Genomic DNA, 16818 nt, shown 5'->3' on the forward strand with positions numbered 1-16818 from the left:
CACTGGTTCTTAACCTTGGGTTACTCAGGAGTTTTGGACTGCAACTCCCAGAAGCCTTCACCACCAACTGTGCTGGCTGGGGTTTCTGGGAGTTGCAGTTCAAAAACATCTGAGTAACAAAGGTTAAGAACCACTGATCTACACCATTATTTTCTCCAATTTTTATTTTTCTGCAGAAACAATATAGCATCTTCATCTCCTGCATCCAGCTCTGTAATCTATTTGATCTTTATATTAACCATGTTGTGATGTCCATGTGTACAATTACAGTATGTCAGACTTAGTGTTATAGGCCATAACAATTTATGCTGTCTCACACTATTTTTTTCAGTTATCTGATTGAAAGTGTCCATTACTGTCCACTTTCAGTCTCTCACTCCAAGTATTGCAATATTTAAATATTCCATTGCTTTTCATAGTTGCAGACTTCCCTTAATTCATAGTTCTCACATTCTGTGTTCCATGAAGCGTTGTGATTTCCATTTGACTTTGTGTACATCAGCAATTAGATGTCTTTAAATGTACCACAAGTACTGCTGTGCTTGTGGTGCTGGAGGAGACTCTTGAGAGTCCCCTGGATGCAAAGAGAACAAACCTATCCATTCTGAAGGAAATCAACCCTGAGTGCTGGAAGGACAGATCCTAAAGCTGTGACTCCAATACTTGGCCATCTCATGAGAAGAGAAGAGTCCATGGAAAAGACCTTGATGTTGGGAAAGTGTAAAGGTAAGAGGAGAAGGGGACAACCAAGGACGAAATGGTTGGACGGTGTCACCGAAGCTACCAACATGAATTTGGCCAAACTCCAGGAGGCAGTGGAAGACAGGAGGGCCTGGCATGCTCTAATCCATGGGGTCATGAAGGGTCAGACACGACTTAACGACTAAACAACTACAAACAACAAAATGTACTGAGGTTTTATGCATACTGAATTCTGATCTGAATGGATTCAACAGTCACATTATACATTTGTGATTAACACTAATTAGGATGAGTCTAGACTTTATCAAAATGAATATTTGCATATAATCAAATATTGAAAACATGGATGCTGTAAATTGGGAAAAATTCAAATTTTTATCATTTCACCTAACCACATCCCAGAATGGGCATGGGCAAATGCATCAGTAGAAGCATTTGTTAAGAAATAAAATTGACTTGTTAAGCAACTTCAGGAAAGCATGTCTTATTTTCTTGAAACTATTACAAGGAAAGCGAAAATGACAAATGTGATAGGGAACAATGACTACCTAACATTGTCAAAAAGATAACCAACATTATTATGAAAACACTCTGGGCATGAACAAAGAAATGTGATGTTTTGCCAGGAAATCTAAACATCATGCAATAGCTTTATGCTGAGTGAGACCCATGATCCATATACAGTAACCATTTATTGCTTTCATTGGCAAAGGCTTTCCAAACTCTTAAGGAGAATCATTATAACCTGGTTGTTGGAGAACTTTGCAACTGGAGAATATAACTGCACTTGAGACCCACCGGAGAGCAAGCAAAATGCATCTTGTGAAATGTCAGTATCATTATTGACAGTCAAAGGATCATACACAAGGTCTAAAGAATAAAATTTACAAGTTTTCTGTACAACTCTGGCTTCTCCAAATTGATACCTTATGTTTTGGACTACAAATGCTATCATTCCCAACTAGCATGTCATATGGACAGTGCCAGGTTTAGAGAAGGCTGGATGACATAGCAAGCATTTCCACTTCTGCAAAATTGCCCACCAGGTGTCATATTTGTGTGTTATGTGCATCTGTGCATGCAAGTGTGTGCACAATCCTTTGAACCAATTGGCTTAAGTGCAAAAGTTGCTATTCCCCAAAGAGCAGAAATGCAGGTTCTAATCACCTTGCCTAAGACACCAATTTGTGTGTACTGCAAGGACAATTTTTTTGCAGTGAGTTTTATGCATTACTCTTGTTTTCCAGAGTTTTGTTGAGTTTCCTGTATGTTGAACATTAAATTTGCAGAGAGAACAACAATCTGAATTCTGGGTTTTGGAGACTTTGTGGGACATTGCTTTAATCTACTCCCGCAACTGTGCCTTGCTAATGTTATCAATTTATTTAATTTTTTTAAAATACAAATCCTTGCAAAAATTTCTTTGCAATATTAATTTTAAAATTAGTTCTATGGAACCCTTGGAGAATGCTGGTTATGTTTACAAGTTGCTAACGATAACAATTCAATGTGTGTGTGTGTGTGTGTGTGTGTGTGTGTGTGTGTGTGTGTGTGTGTGTGTGTGTGTGTGTGTGTGTGTGTGTGTGTGTGTGTGTGTGTGTGTGTGTGTGTGTGTGTGTGTGTATATATATATATATATATATATATATATATATATATATATATATATATATATATATATATATATATATATATATATATATATTTGAAAGGCAGTCAGACAAATGCAGTGTTGGTCAAATGGATTTCCATTTATGCAATGGAAACAGCAGGGTGTCCTAGTGGTGTATCTGTCATGCCAGTAATGATATCTGATGTTTTGCTAACATAGAAAGGTTTCCCTCGAATACCATACAGTACAACAGCTGGTGAGTATTCATTATAATATGGTGCATGCAGTTGTTTTTTCCAGCAACACTTCTGCTGCATAGAACATAACACATATTTCTTGCTTAAAGCCCATGTCAATAGTTGAGTTTCACAGATCTTCCTGTTAATGCCAAATAACTTACAAAAGTGTTCAGCCTTTCTTATTTATTTATTAGATTTATATCCCTGCTTTCCTCTGTTTCATTGGCAAGTGGCTGCAGAAAGCAAAGAATATCAGAACCAAAGGTGGGAGGCAACCTGTGTGTCAGCCACCTCCTTCCAATGCCAACAAAGGAAAGTCTTCCACTTTCCAATGCAATTGGGTCCACTGTCAGATAGTTCTTACTGCAAGGAGGTTCCTCTTATGTCAGAATTTTGGTTATTGAAATCTGGATCCATTGGTTTGGATATTATCCCCTACAACCGCAGAAAACAAGTTTGCTGTATTTTTAATGTAATATCTGTTCAACTACCTGTGAATCAGGGGGAGTAATGCTCTCCCCACATGCAGTCATCCAACATCATGTTGCCTCCTCACTAGAAGCTGTGTGGTTAATTGCCTACCATTGTTGGTTGTTCTTGTTCTCTTTGCGTTCACACTTTAAAGTTACTAAGTGAGGATCAGTTTTTCCATACAGGGCCACAAATATTGTTATGGGATTGAGGGTAGGTTGGATATTTTCTTAAGAACCCACTGATTCTTATTTAAAAATTTGGGTTTGCAGAGAAGAGGGCTTAACAGAACCACTTTGGACCGTTGGAGATGGCCTTAACAACCCTGAAAGACTGGACTACGTCCTTATTGGACTCTAGGAGGAACATGCCTTTGGGGAATCAGGGCTAACTTTCCCTCCCCTTCCTCTGCTATGATAGTTACTCAGATTAAATGGGAAGAGTGAGACCCAGAAACCAGTAACTAGGAACTGGGCCTTCTTGATGGTGGCTGTTACATTATAGAATGCCCTGCCAGCAGAAGTGCAGCAGGCCCCTTCCCATTCTAACATTTAGAAAATATATTCAAATGCTACTCTTCAGATAACCTTTTCAAGACATCCTCCCCACTTGATACTTTATTATGTTCTTGTATTTAATTTGTTTTCTGTATCGTATTGTCACAGGATCTTTTTCTTTTTGGTATTTTCTCTTTGATGAGAATTCTGGTTGGTGGTGGATGGGTGGGATATAAGTCTAATCAGTCAATCAATAAATTTTATAGCTAGCCATTCATCATAGATGGGAACAACAAAACTATTTTATTGGAGAAAAGTTATTTAATGCAAAAGGAATATTAGGGCAGTCTTAAATAAATAAATACATGTATGCAAAATAAAAGTAACAACTCTATGAGGCCAAAATACATAACTTATCTCGCTATCACCATCTTCATTATTTTAAAGATAGTCTTGCTGCTCTTATTTTAACAGCTAAAATGTGAACTCTAGATTTCTAAGGGTGTTTTTACTGATAGTAGTTTATGGTTTATGTGATCCCATAAAGTATTACCTGAATTCCTGATGCTATTATGAGGGTGAAACATGATCCACCAATTAATCTTCAGAATTGTAAATATGGTCCATGATCAGTCTTTTAATGATACACTGCTTGCCACATTCTACAACTGATAACCCAGATAATGACTACTTCCAGATTACATATGGAACCAGAGGCAGTATGCCTTTGTATATGAGTTGTTGTGATAAATGAGTGGAGCATACAGTGATGCCTCGCTTAGCGATCGCTCCGTTTAGCACCGCTGTTTTTGCGATTGCAAAAGCGATCACTTTGCGATGTTCTCTATGGGGTATTTTTGCTTTGCGGTGATCGCAGGGAAGTGATCATCGCAAAGCCCCCATTTTCGCACAGCTGACCGGCGGTTTCAAAATGGCCACTGGGGAAAAAACATGGCCGCCCACTGTGTTTAGGGACAGATTCCTCGCTTTAGAGGCACCGAAAATGGCGGCGCTATGGAGGATCTTCACTCAACGGTGAGTTTTAAGCCCACAGGAACACATTGAAGGGGTTTCAATGCATTTCTATGGGCTTTTTAATATTGCATAGCGGCGTTTTCGTTCTGCAGCGATTTTTGCGGAACGAATTAACGTCGCTAAGCGAGGCACCACTGCATATTGCTTGCAAGCTTCCCATGTGATAACTGGTTCACAAATATGTAAACAGAATGCTGGTCTAGATAGTTTTGATTGAATTCATCATGAATCTTCTTATGCTCGTATATGTTTATTCTAGAAAAAAATTAACTTCACAGTAAAATTGCCCTGAAGTGAGGCATGATCATTGCTGCCTCGTAGAAAAATCTGACTATCACAAGTAAAGAACATGAGCAAAACCAAAATAGCTGCTTCACTTTAATGTGGGCTGCCAACTTCCTGGATGTTATGTAAGTAAAACTTTTTAAGGAATTCCGAACTTAAGAATAGTCACATCTACTATCTGCTTGTCAAATTTGTTATTCCTTCCTCATTACAAGAGCAAATTAAGCTGCATGACCTGTACTTAAGTCTTTCACAGTGAAGGAATTGCCTCAAGCAGTATTCTCATCTCTCAAGCATGTATTGTGGCAAACTGAAAACAAATAAAAAACAGCAACAAGCCTTGCAACATGATTACCTTAAAAAGTACATCAGTTGCTCTATGACTGGGATCTGAGAAAGTTCACTTTTTGCAAAGAAAAGGCAATAACCACCCTGTGCAAACTGGCTATTTCTCTTGCTCTGATCACGATAATGGAGTGGTCTTGTATCATTGCCACATTTGAGGGTAGCTATATGATCCATAAGGATTCCTAGTGTGGTATAGTGGATAGAGTGACGGACTAGCTAGGACTCTGGAGAACAGGGTTCGAATTCCTGCTCAGCCATGGTGTGAGGCTGGGAGTACCCTAAGGGACACTCCTCAGAGTATGCCATCCACCTTCTCAAGTGAAGATACGGTGGGGAAGAGGAACACTCTGGAAGAAACCTGAAAAGGACTATGCTTAAGTGAGAAGGGACAGAGAGATCTGGGAAAGAAGGAACCGACAGAGGGTAACATTTTTGGCAGGAAGAGCGGGAGATATAAAAGGAGGAGAGGGTATGGGGGCAGTTGGAGGAGAGGAGGAGACCTATAGGGTGACAAAGATGAACAAGAGAAAGATTGGGTAGAAATAGTGCAAGATCTGGGGAATGGACTGAGTTTAAAGTGCCTGGAGAATATGCAGAGAAGGAATGGAAAAGGAAAGTACTGTATATCACAAACCATCTTATTGGGGTGAAATTGAGGAAAGAGAACAGCAGAAGAAATGTAGAATGGCAGAAAAGAGAGGCCCAGAGATGTGAGAATACGGCATGTTCCGAAAATCCTGGGAGACCCATGGAGCGAGACCCAGATTATGAGCCAGATTACGACCGAACCCAGGCAAGAAGGTTTGGGACCCCCAGGTGGGATGGATTTTTCACCTTCACCAGTAATGCTAAGCACTACCAATCGGGCATCCCACATAAGTGGCAGTATAAAGAGTTTAGTTCGACGCCTCCACCTGTTGAGAGGGACTTGTTGTGGTTTGATGATAAGGCAGTTGAAAAGATACCTCTGAAGCTAGAGGCTGAGCTGGTTACTAATATTAAATGCAACAAGTTGTCAAAAATAAAAGAACCTTTGTTATTAACGAATGATGCCCAAGAATTGTCTGTGGGTGGACAAGACAGTAAAGGAAGAAGAGGGGATCAGACCCAATCACGCATGGAAACTGATTGGGGCAGAGGAACAGGCAAAACTACTCCTTAAATATCTCACTTACCTTAAAAACCTATTAGGGTCAGTTCCAACCCAGCACAGAACACACACACACATATCATCCATCACATTAGACTGCCAGTGTCTAGGTGTGCTAACATGCCTAAACAACCCAGCACATTTGATCTTTTAAATAAAGGCAATAATTGTTGATTACATACCCCAAATGGGGGGAATTATAAATACCAACAAAGCTAAAATGAGAAACTTTTGTGTGTGAGAGGAAGTAACACTTCCAGTGTTATTCTTCTCAGTTCAGTCTTATCTTGCTCAATGAAGCCTATTCCTAACTATCATATTTTTCCGTTTATAAGACGACCCCCATTTTCTAACCCCAAATTAAAAAAAGCAGGGATCAAAAGGCTCCCTTTTTGCTAAGCCCCGTGCCTTTACAAAAGGCAAGGAAAGCGACTGCCGCTTTTCCTTGCCTTTTGAGAAACCACGGAGCTTAGCAAAAAGGAAGAGAGAAACACCTCCCCTTCCTTTTTGCTAAGCCCCGTGCCTTCGCAAAAGGCAGTGGTAAACAGCTGCCTTCTGTGTATAAAACTCTCAATTTTTTCTCAAATTATTTAAGGAAAAAGTGTCATTTTTATACATGGAAAAATATGGTAAATACAAGATTGTGCAGAAACACATACATACAGTACATACAGTACATACATACATACATAGAGAATACAGTGTATGTCCTGTATTCTCTCTCTCTCTGTGTGTGTGTATATATACAAATGTCCCAAAAATTCATGGCACATGATTGTGTCAGATCTGCTTTTTAAGGCGAGTCCACATGAAATCTGCAAATGCTGCTTTTCTGTATTACCTTTTCTCTGGGCAAATAGCTTCAGTTTCAAAAGAAGGCAAAGGGGCATTGGGGGGGAGGGAATGCAGATCATTTGGCAGTTCTTTGTTTGAAGAGCTGGGAGGAGACATCCAGCTAACTGCTACCATGGATTGAATTTGAAGCCACACCCCCATGGTGTTTCAAATTCACCTTAAGAAGATGTGGCACAATAACCTGCCATGAATTTTTGGGACTCTCATATATATTTTTGCACTGTCCACAAAATCTTTGTGTACAGCCTGAGAAAGACAGATAAATTTCAAAAGCTAGCTGTTTACTTTTTAGTAGTCTAATAAAAGTACAACTTGTTCTTGCATTTGTATTATGTAGTGACCACATGGCCTTGTCTAATTTTTCCTAATTTTTTGCATAGTTGGTGAAAAACTGCAGCTCAAAGGAAATGTTTTCAGAAACATCCAAACTCTACTCCCTTCCCCAAGGGTAGGTAGCTCCTTCATCTTGTGACTGCTCTGTACAGTTCATCTGGAAACAAGACTTCGTTCCTTTCACATGTTGTCACATAGTTACCTCCATACCTATTGACTTGCACAGGGTTTATCTTCAATACGAAAAACTTATCTAAAAATTAAGAAGGGAATTTTTTTTTGTTTTGTTAAAAACTCCCCTTATTGAAATCTTGCTGGAAAAATAGGCCCCATTTTTTGTCCTGAGCACAAAAGTTCTGTTCCCTAATGCTTTCCACTAATGGGCATAGTATCTTATTTCCAAGTTAGTAGCTATGTTAAGACTCTTGTAGCAAATCTAAGAAAGAGTTCTGTTTTATCTTGAGGCTAACATATTTATGATGTTATATTCATTGTGGAAGCAGAAATTAAATCTCCACATTCCCACATAAAAATAACTGAATCCAAATTAATAATTTTTTCTTTGTTTTTTCTTAAAAGTAAGTATTAATCTATGTAGACCAAGGGTCTCAAACTCAATTTGCCTGGGGACTGCTGGAGGCAGAGTCTGGCTGAGGCTGGGCTGCGTCAGATTTTCCGCCAAGCAGAGCAAGAGCCCAAGGAAGACGCCCAGGAGTTTCCATAGCCTGACTGGGGCTCCGAGGGGGGGGCAAGCCCTCGTTGCTGGCCACGACCCCCTCCGGCTCCTTCACTACCACCAGCAGCAACAGGATGAAGAAGCGGAGGAGGGAGCGCCGGTGACCGCCTAGCCGGGGGGGGGGGAGAGGGAGGAAACGACATAAATTTTTTATTAAAAAAAACTCACAGAATTCACCTTGCCAAAGGAGAAAAGCCCCCACCGGTACCCGTGAAATTAAACAGAACGGGGTGCCCCCCCACAGTTGCGCACACATACAGAGGTCCGGCAACCTTCCTCTGAGGGCTCCCCCTCAAAAAGGCGCATTCAGCAGCAGCAGCTATCCCCACGACGACACAGGAGCAAACTTTGTGAGGCGAGCCCAGGCAGCCTCCAGAGCCAAGGTGGCTGAAGTAGGATGAAGAGGAGGAGGAGGAAGCACCGCTGGGCGCTGAGGTGGCCCCTGGCTGGGCTGGTCCTTGGGGTGTCGAGAGAGAAAGAGAGCCAGAGAGCCGCTTCCCTGGAAGAGGCGGCAGCGGCAGCTGCTGTTGGCGGCTTGGAGGCACTCTTCGAGGACGGGCCCAGAGCAAGCTCCACTCTCAGGCATCGTTCAGTGGCGGCTCGGGCGTTCAGGGAAAAGGGCCGGCAGCATGCCTTGCTTGCCGGCTTTCTCCCAAGACAGCACTCTTGCACCCTCCATCCGGAACTGCAGCCTGCCAGCCAGCAGACAGGCAGGCTGGCTGGCAGGCTGCAGTTCTGGATGGACGGTGCAAGAGGCGCTGTCTTGGGAGAAAGCCAGCAAGCGAGGCGAGGCTTTTTTTGACTCTTGACAGCAGAGGATGCGTGGGCACTTTGGGGGGGCATGCAAGGCGGGAGCCACAAACTATCATCCAGCGGGCTGCAAATGACCCACGGGCCGCGTGTTTGAGACCCCCGATGTAGACGGTATACATTGTCTTGTTTACACTGTGGTATTCTTTCCACTGCATTTTTAAAAATTGTTATTTTAAATGGGTTAAATACATTGAAAATTTTAACAGAAAGGCAGATGTGAGCATTTTGGTTCTCTTAGTTGTGTCTACAGCTGTTTTATATGTATAGGTAAGTTAGCTACCAGTAGCTGCGTGATAGTATGAATGGGTTGATTGACATGTAAGTGTTGTGTGAATGATAGAACTGTCATGACCCTTGAGAGCTAAGGGGGAGAATTTGTCTTAATGGACTTGTGATGACGGGCTGCTTTTCCTCAATCTGAGGTGGTGGTGGAAGAGTAAAAGGACTGAGTGCATAGTTTAGTTAGATAGATTGAAATAGGAACTTCAGCTAGGGTTTAGCTTTGTCAGAATTATAAACTTGAGACAGGATTAGGGATCTTAGATAGTCAGGAATTAGATAGTTGGGAGTGCAAAGTGTAGAGAAATGAGGCAGTTTAGGAAGTAGATGTAAAAGATAAGAATTTATAAAAGGTAAGAATTTACTTATGAGGTACAGCAAAGCTGCATGATATACCTGTGAGCTAATTGTACTGAATTCCTGTTTAATACGGGCAGTGGCAGCATCACCAAGAAGCTAAGAGTCATAAAAGAAGGCAAATAAAATAATTTCAGTGTACAGACGTGAGTATATGGTAGCACACTGGGTATTTTAAGTACTAGAAGGAGCAAATCCACGGACAGGAGCTCTGTGTACCATGTAAAAGTGACAACCCATATCTTTAGGTTTCAAGGTACATAAATCTTTTTTCTAGTTGAAAGCCACATTGATCCTCACAGAATCCTTTGTGGGTCTGCACAAGCTTCTGAAATACTGAAATGAAGGAAAGAAAATGAACTTTCCTGGCAATTGTGTTAGGGAAATATGGTTTCCATTCTAGTTACACAAGGCTTTGCTATAACAACACTGGATTTCAAGATTTGGGTTCTGGTCCCTGTTCAAACAGGTAGCATTCAATAGAATTAGCCTTCATCCTAGGAGGAAGCATAAAATACAATCATGAACCATATAAAACAGGACACCCTTTCAGAGTTTATGCTGCAGTTCTGAATAATGATCCTTTACATACTCACTTTTGCTATATATGCATCTATGTAAAATAGACTCTGGTGTCGCTCTTTTCCTGTAACAAGTCCTACTTTTAGTTCACACGACAAGAAAAACCCGAACAATTTCATTTTATGCCCAAGGGCTTGTACGCATCTAAGGAGAACATGTTAACAATTATACTGCCTGAGCAGTTTTATATATATACATATACGTAACGTTGTACAGTATTTGCTTTCTTGGCGGTGAATTCTCCCTTCAGAAGTGTTTTTTTTTTAAAAAAAATCAAGAGTGGGAAGTATTATACTGTACTGATATTCTATTAAATTGAGGTTTCAGTTGTTCTGACCAATTCTGAAAAAAAAAATCTGCAGAGCGCCCCAACATGCACGTTCGAATCCATACCCATCCGCTTCCCCAGAAAAACGGGCTCAACCAAACACTCTACTACGTGTCCATGCAGACCGGCTCCCCGACTTTCCGCGCTTCTGCCACGTGACAATGGGCTCCGCCTCCTTCTCTCCCGCTTTCCATCGCTTTCGCCGCCGCAGCACGGCCGCCCGCCAATCACCTGCTCCCTTCCTTCTGAGGAGCACCCTCACGGGGGAGGAAAGGTGGAAGGGAGCCAGCCCTCTCCCTGCCATTATCGCGGGAGCCGTCTGGCGCTCTCGCGAGAGCAGCGAAGCCCCCCCTCCTTCTCCTCGCGTTGCTACACTCCGCTCCCCCCATCCCTCCTCCTCCTCCCCGCCGGCCGCGCTCCTCCCCTTTCCTCCCTCCCCCTCTCGCGCCGCCGCCCCCGCCGGATCTGTCTGTGTCTCTGGCTGAGGAAGGGGGGGGGCTGCTTGGCCCTGCGCACTGAGCGATGTTTGGCCGCCATCGCGGCGAAGCAGGAGCAGGAGGCTGAGGAAGCCACTGCTTGCCGCGCCTGAGACTAGAGCGCCGCCTGGGCCTGCCCCGCCTTGCCTCGGCTTTTCGCTTGTCCGCCTTCGGAGTGAAGGTCGCCGCTGCCGCCTGAGGGGGAGTCTCCCCGGCCAACGACCCCTTTCCCTCTCCCCCCCTTCCCCTTGCCCCTCAGGAAGGGGGCTCCGCTCCCGCCGGGCCCGAAGATGTCGAACCTGAGCAAAGGGACGGGCAGCCGGAAGGATACCAAGATGCGGATCCGAGCCTTCCCGGTGAGTAAGTTTTGAGGAGAGAGGGAGTCGCGGCGCCGGGCCTGGGCCTGGCCGAGAGATGGGACGAAGCGCCGGCCTCGGTCTTTCCTGGCTTGGTTTGCCTGCCAGCCCGGGGTCTTTTCTTTCTGCCTCTGTCCTCAGCCCACCTCCGTGGCCTGTCAGGGTCTCGGAGGCCGAGCGGGACGGCGGGGGAAGTTGGCCCTGAGGAGAGGCCCACACTCGGAAACCCCTCGGGGAGGCTGTCACCGCCGGGAAGGGGGTGGGGAGCTCCAGTTCCCTTCCCAGGAAGCGACCGGGGAGGTCGAAGGGCCCGCCATCCGCCCCCCGCGAAGGAAATTTAGGCCTCCAACAAGGGCCCTGTTGGCCACCGATGAGTTTGAAAAATAACAAAAACCGAGATGGTGAAAATGGTGCGAGTGTCTTCTTCCTACGTCGGCGTACACGTACCAGCGGAATCCTAAGGGTCCAGCAATCGTGCCTGTCCGCGTATCAGTAAACCAAACGACTCAGCTGGGATGTTTCAAATCCCCCAATTTGGAAACTTGTTCTTGCTTCTCCCCCAGCTAATGAAACTATATATGGTAGACACAGAGCAAAGCAACCGGCATGGTGGAGCAAATTCTTTCCTTTTCTAGGCTTTTAAGCATTTCTCTGCAGAGTTTGATGTCAATTTGAGAGACATTTTTGTTGTCATTTCATGCTGTAAAAGTGTTTGATGTCTTTCCTGGCTGCCTGAAGTTGGTTCAGTTGAAGTTTATGAGAAAACAATAAACACACAGAGGATCTCTACCTGTATATGTGTGTGTGTTGGTTACCCTTTTCTTGGAATGTGTTCTGCTAGATGCCAGAGGACTTGTGTATACATAAGTATATACATTTAAATGGAAATTCAAGCCTGAGCAGAATTTTAATATGGTTGGTTTAGCAAATTATGGCAAATAATTGTTGCTTTCTTGAACTGGCTATACCTGTTTGTATAAATGAACTAACAACTATCGCTGTGAGCAGTTGAACTTGCATCCTTGAAGTTAATTTTTTTTTAAAAAAAATAAAGAGATATGGCCAATCCTGTTTACTCAAAACCTAGCTGAAACCAGTAACATTTCCTTTTCAGTAATTAGTTAAATTAGTTAAATCGGCACAGCTTAAAAACAAATAAAATCTGTTCATCAGATTTATATTCTGCTTTTGAGCCAGATATGCTCTTAAAATGTTAATTTAAAGTACTGTTCAATTTCCTGTGTTTAAATAAAGTTATGGGATTCTAGAAGCCTTTGAAAATAGTCCCTTAAATGTACTAGTTAAGTTGATTTGATATTCTGAAATAAAAAAAATAGAATACTATGATCATGATCATGTTACTTCTCAGTCCTAATTAGAGGAGACCCATTGAATCTGTGGGAAATTGTAGGTCACTGCTTATGTAACTTCCATTGATTTGGCAAATCTTGTAGTTGGGACTAGCAGTTTAGGCCAATAACTTTAACATTATTCAAATACAGTATAAAGAAAATATGTATACTTATACTTACATACATATATTTCTAGCAATCTTAATTTTGGTTAATGAGAGTCTTGCAAAAAAGACACTTTAGTGAAGAAATTGGTGAAAATAAGTTTGTAGTCAGGATAAACTTCTTTCTTTCTGTCTTCTTTCTTGCAGATGAGCCTCTAAAAATGTTAGTGGGTGAGGAATGTTCACACAGCCTTCTTACACAAAACAAAGCATTATTGTTTTCTCCATGAAATTGTGTTTTGTTAGCAGTTGTCATAATAATTTTATTCCCTGTTATATTGCTTAAAAATAACTCAATCAGAATTTTTTGCAGACATAATGAGGAGGATACATAGACAGCATATTCACTATTGGTGGTACATTAGAAGGAGTGTGTATGTAGTTTTGGTGATGGGTTTGATTTTTTTTTTTATACTGGAACTGTCAGTTGTCCTAAGGAATTGTGCACCAAGTTCTTTATGCTTTTGAACAGGCCTGGAAAAGTCATTTCATGGTGTACTGTATATCATGAATAAGTAACTAGCATGTTACCTCTGACCCTGCCATGATTTATTCTGACCATTGCCAGTGGAGCACTATTTAGAGATGTCAGTTAGGCAAGCAGCCTCTTTGGGCCAAAGAGTACTATTAAAAAATCTATTTCCCTTTTTCCTCGAGACTACTTGATTTTATGAACTAGAGTGAGAAGGAGGGTCTTTCTAATACCCCTCAAAGTATGAGAAGAAGTTGCTTCTGATTCACTTTATTGGAAGAATCTGGTCACTAGGTTGAAGATCTCTGTTGTGGGGGTTACAGATTCAAACATAGATTTACGTGCACTTGGTCGGGTAAATCATGTGTACCAAGAGTGATGAGATGTGTTCAGTAACACAAGTGACATTAGAAAAGCAAGAGGAATAACAGGTTGACAAAAGGATGTTCAGAATGTTCATTATTCAGTAGTGAACTATGGATACAATTAACCAGTGATCTCTAGTGATTGCTGCATAAACTGTGTACAATGTAGTACTGATCACATTATCACAAAAATATCTTGGTACTCTGTAACTGACTTTGTCATTAACTGGAGCCACAGCTCATTAGTAAAAAGCCTTAATCTTTGAGAAGAAGCTCGACAGACCCAAGTTCAATGTGGCAGTGGTACTGAACAACTGCATTTAATTTTCACTTTGTAATTTCTGGACATTTTTGAATTTTTTTCAGTGACACCAAACTTTGAAAAACACAATTCTGTGCAATTTGATTATAAGACAACTAAACTTGTTCAAATAAGCAAACTAATATGGCAGTATATACCGGTATTATTAAATTACATTTGAGTATAGATGCTGTGTTATAACTATACCAGTACAGAAGTAGATGTTTCAGAATTCTTTGATTTTGACTATCTTAGGGAAGCAAAACTATTCATAGATATCGGTTGCAGGGTTTTTTAAATAGTTTATAATAGATGTGTGAGTAGAATTAGCCCACTATTGCTTCCTAATTTTATCTTCCTGTTCCATGCATTGAAACATTACTCAAGAGTCAGACAAGCTGACTAAGTCTTTAATTACCTTAACTTTCCTCCACTGGTGATGACATAATCCTTCCATAGGCATATTTTATTCAACAGGATTTTGGCCATTGAGAAGTTTCCCTCATGTCTCCACTTCAGTCATTCCCTTTTCTTAGGGTTGTCTTTCTTTTGAGAGAGTGGCCAAGACAGGGAACCATAAGCTGATGCATGGTTTCTTCAGCCATGTTGACAGTTCCAGTCTACACTATCCAGTAGACATACAGTGGTATTTTAGTGCAAACAAAAGTGGAAGTGACACACTGCCTTTACTTATATGAAAGAGAGGAACGTACAAACTCTTTTGCGTAGAGACTGATCTCAGTTTTATTATTTTACTGAAATTTTGAGTCAATCTACTGCTGATTGTGTAGTTACTCTAGACCAAGAAGCTTGTTCATACATTTGAACCTTCCTCTTGAAAATGAACCCATAAAAATCTGACAGTTTTAGTGAGCAAGTTAGTCAGGTGATGTGTGAGAATGTTTCACATTAGGTTGTTGTCTGCTGTCAAGTTGCTTCTGGCCTATGGCAGCTTTATGAATTAGTGAACTCCAGAAGGCTGAATACTTAAAAGCCCTGCTCAGATCTTGTAAAGTCAAAGTTGTGGACTAGAGAATAAATTACAAAACAAACAAAATATATGTTTTGTGTGGTTTCTTGCCATCTGAAATATTATAATTTTTTTTTTATGAATAGCTATCACGTAGTGCAGAATTGCTATTTTGTCTAAGCTTTGTGTCTTATTTAAATGCTTAATAAACAAAGACAAAGTCCCATAAACTGTAGAAGACAAATACTAATAGGTGACCCATCAGTTCTGTGTAAAATCTCCTTCAGTCTCTTATTTTGTGTGATCTCTAATATCTCAATGTAAGTGCTCTCAGTTATGCATGCTTGTCCTTCTGGCATTTTATGTTTAACTAACTTAGCATTCTCAGTTTGAAAGTGGTAAATGCCATTGCTAATCATATCAGTGCTTAAATAAAACTTGAGTAGTTGTTTGTTGATTAAAATTTGTGAAGTCCAATCTTATAAAGATGTAGTAGATAAGTGTACAGTATATGGAGTTTCAGTCTTAGATGCACATCATAGAAGTCTTGTCAGTTGGTTAGTTGGAATGATGAGCAGGAAAACGATCTCAAGTATTTAGCAGGAACATGGCTGGATAGTTCAGTGGCTTTGGTCTCTGGAGATGGAGCCAGAGATTGGGAGTCTGATTCCCTATTTTCCCTATTCTATCTCCCTCCCCCAGCTTTAGTTCTGTAAAATGCCAGATATCTTGATGAAGTTTACAAATAATGCACCTGTAATAGATTTTAATGTAAGTTCTGTTCAGCTGCTTTCAAGAATTTATGCTGTACTTCCACAAAATAAGCTACTCTTTTGTGTCTGAATTGTGTGTTTCTTAAGATTCTAGATTTCTTAGCACTAATACCTGTACTACAAAACACACTTTTAATGACAAAATTTATGATAAAGTAAACTTTTAAAATTATTTACATGACACAAAGCAGGGTGGGAACATCTACTTTTTATATTTGAAAGGATGTGTGCGTGAGAGTCTCACCACCTACATATTCTCTGTTTGAACTGTGCTGCTTTAAGAACTTTTATCCCCTGCCTCACTATTGGTATAGGCTTACAGGGTAAACAAAAGAACCTGAAGTAATGGAGTGAAATGAGATAAGTTACTAAAGAAATGGAGGGTCAGTTCTCCCTACCCAGTGCCTCTTTTAATGCAAAATATGGATCCCCTCATCTCTTGGAACTGAGTGGGACAGATATGAAGCAAAAATTTGCCTGTCCCATCAAGTCTGCTTTTATCTTTAGCCAGGAGTCCACACAGGAACAAGAGTGACCTTGGTAGGTTAAGGAGTGGAGTTTTTTTTAAATCTCTGATATATTATTGCAGTCTCCAGGTAGTTTTAGAGTTACTGTTGTGAAACGGACAGCCTTTGCCGCTTAGGGACCCTGAGAAGTACAACATGGAAAGCACAAGCCCTACCTCTTCCTTTGAGCTTGAAACTGGAAAATGGCTTAAGGGTCATTTTAACGTTTACACAGTACCTTGGAGAGCCTCTGAAAAAGTCATAGATGTGAATATAATTTGCAGCCACCTAAACAGGCTTTGGCTCAAGAATTGGCTTGGTGCTCTACACGTTTAAGACTGATGGAACAGTTGAGAAGTGTGGGCTAACTTTAGAAATAATACCTTGCTTCTTCCCTTGCAAGAAGGATGTTTGTCAGTTTTACTGTGGTAGGTTGTTAGATCACTTCCAAGGGTGAGTTA

The 16818-nt window shown here is 41.3% G+C and overlaps 1 protein-coding gene across 1 annotated transcript in view; it reads left to right on the forward strand.

Annotated features, from left to right (window-relative positions):
- The first annotated feature begins 11141 nt into the window (after window positions 1-11141).
- Window positions 11142-16818, forward strand: part of CUL3 (cullin 3) — a 94408-nt gene continuing 88731 nt past the window's right edge. Inside the window, exon 1 of the mRNA XM_020795487.3 lies at window positions 11142-11454. Within this exon, the coding sequence (XP_020651146.1) occupies window positions 11389-11454 (66 nt within the window). The 5' untranslated portion in view covers window positions 11142-11388. The remainder of the gene's footprint in view (window positions 11455-16818) is intronic.

This window comes from Pogona vitticeps, chromosome 3, assembly GCF_051106095.1.
Source record: "Pogona vitticeps strain Pit_001003342236 chromosome 3, PviZW2.1, whole genome shotgun sequence".
Classification (NCBI taxonomy): domain Eukaryota; kingdom Metazoa; phylum Chordata; class Lepidosauria; order Squamata; family Agamidae; genus Pogona; species Pogona vitticeps.